The sequence below is a fragment of the Nicotiana sylvestris genome, chromosome 3 (assembly GCF_000393655.2).
Source record: "Nicotiana sylvestris chromosome 3, ASM39365v2, whole genome shotgun sequence".
NCBI classification, from domain to species: domain Eukaryota; kingdom Viridiplantae; phylum Streptophyta; class Magnoliopsida; order Solanales; family Solanaceae; genus Nicotiana; species Nicotiana sylvestris.
In genome coordinates, this window is record NC_091059.1 from 100,571,390 (window position 1) to 100,573,504 (window position 2,115).

At 38.3% G+C, this 2,115-nt stretch overlaps 1 protein-coding gene across 1 annotated transcript; it reads left to right on the plus strand.

The window, feature by feature from the left end:
• The first annotated feature begins 358 nt into the window (after positions 1-358).
• LOC104238871 (uncharacterized) lies at positions 359-937 on the plus strand. The gene has a single exon (XM_009793363.1). It carries the CDS (start codon positions 359-361, stop codon positions 935-937), a length of 579 nt encoding a protein of 192 aa, XP_009791665.1.
• The last annotated feature ends 1,178 nt before the right edge of the window (positions 938-2,115 follow it).

Consider the following 2,115-nt stretch of genomic DNA (forward strand, 5'->3'; position numbering starts at 1 on the left):
CGATAAAAATCCTCTGTGTTCTTTACTTTCTACCAAGCTACTATGGGAACAATTAGAGAACCTGATTCCCTATACTGGCTAGTTTTACAGTCTGTTACTTACAGTGGGAACTTATAGAGAATCTGGTTCTCTATACAGTGGGAACTTATCATGTGTCTCATTTACATACTTGTTTAGTAGTTAGCACTATACCAAACTAATAAAGGACTAGATCGCTATACAGTTTGGTTCATTAGTATTTTCAGAGGAAACTCATAGAGAACACGGTTCTCTATACAGTCTGGTGGACGCTAAGTTTCCTAACAAATGGTATCGGAACAGGTCCTTTCTAAAAGGTTAACACCTAGAAAGGATCTACATGGCTGCTCCACCAAATTTCGAGGAAGGACAATCAATGTACAGACCACCAAGATTCAACGGCCAATACTGTGGTTGGTGGAAAATAAGAATGCATGACTTCATTATGGCTAAGGACTCAGAGCTGCGGGATGTAATCTGTGATGGACCTTTTGTTCCCATGAAAACTGGTGGTGAGGGAACAATTACAGTCCCAAAAATAAGAAAAGAGTACAACGATGCTGATACAAAGGCTATTGAGAAGAATTTTAGGGCAAATAAGATTCTTATTTGTGGCATCGGACCAGATGAGTACAACCGCTTCTCAGCTTGTCAGTCTGCTAAGGACATTTGGGAAGCTCTTCAAACTTCCCATGAGGGAACTACTCAGGTTAAGCAGTACAAAATTGATATTCTTACTACTGAGTATGAGCTTTTTGAGATGAAGGAGGATGAGTATATTCAAGATATGCACATACGTTTCACCTCCATTATTAATGTGCTTCACTCCCTTGGTGAAGTCTTCCCAAGAAACAAGCTGGTCCAAAAAATACTCAGTGTTTTACCAGATTCTTGGGAAAGTAAAGTAAATGAGCACTGAAGCCAAGGATTTGCAGAAGTAGACCATTGATGAACTCATTGGAAATCTCAAAACTTATAAGATGAAGAGAAAGAAGGATCTTGAAAGAAGAGTGCCCAAGAAGGAGAAGAACCTGGTTCCAGCGGGAATTTCGAAGAAAATGGCTGATACCATAAGTGTGGATAGTTTGGACACTTCATTAAAGATTTTCCTCTTCATAAGCAGGATCATTACAAAACCAACACTGAAAAGGCCACTAAAAGGAACTATGTCCCTGACAGAAAGTTCAAAAGAAGAGATGTTGCTAGCAATATGTTGAAGCAAGCCCTGGTTGATTGGGGAAATTCCTCTAATGAATCTGAAGGTGAAAATATGATGGTTGATGACAATGGATCTTCAGATTATGAGTCAATCTTTGCACTCATGGACAAATCTGATGATGATGAGGACAAGGAGGAAGATGAGTTAAGTTTTCTTGATGTTCAAAGAAATTTGAAAACTTACTCTAAGAAAAAAATGATGTCCTTAGCAAATGTGTTGATTGATGCCTATCATAGCCTCATTAATGAGAAAAATTCTTTAATAGAAGAAATTGGTGGCATTGAATAAGAGAGGGATTATATGGGAGTTTCCATTGTAGACTTAGAGGAAACCATTGAGAGTATGAAGAAAGAAAAAGAGGTTTTAACTGAGAGTAATGCTAACATTGAGCACGAGAGAGATGACCTATTGGTGGTACTTGTAAGCTTAAAGGAAACAATTGGGGAATTTAAAATGAAAGTAGGCTTGAGAATTCTCAAAAGAGAAAGGAAGTTGCAAGTGAGGCATACATTAAGCTTGAAAGTGAGTTAAATTTAGTGAAGTCTAGTCTGTGTGCTAAGCTTGAGAGAAACAAACAACTTTAGGAAGACTACGAAGAGTGAAAAGTGATCTTGAAAAATTACTTAAGTGGACATGGTCCTCTGATGCTATCACTGCCTTGTACACAAACAATGGGGGAAACAGGTAGGGAATCGGGTTCCAAAGGGAAAAGACTCCCTACAACCTTATAGTAAGTACGTTACTGTACTTGACAATTGGCTTTGCACTCACTGTGGCAACATTGGGCACTTTAAAGACAATTGTAAGGTCAGAATTCAGTCTCAACAGAAAAATAAAGTTTTTGCTAAAATAGTAACTGCTGCTATGGAACATGGTCC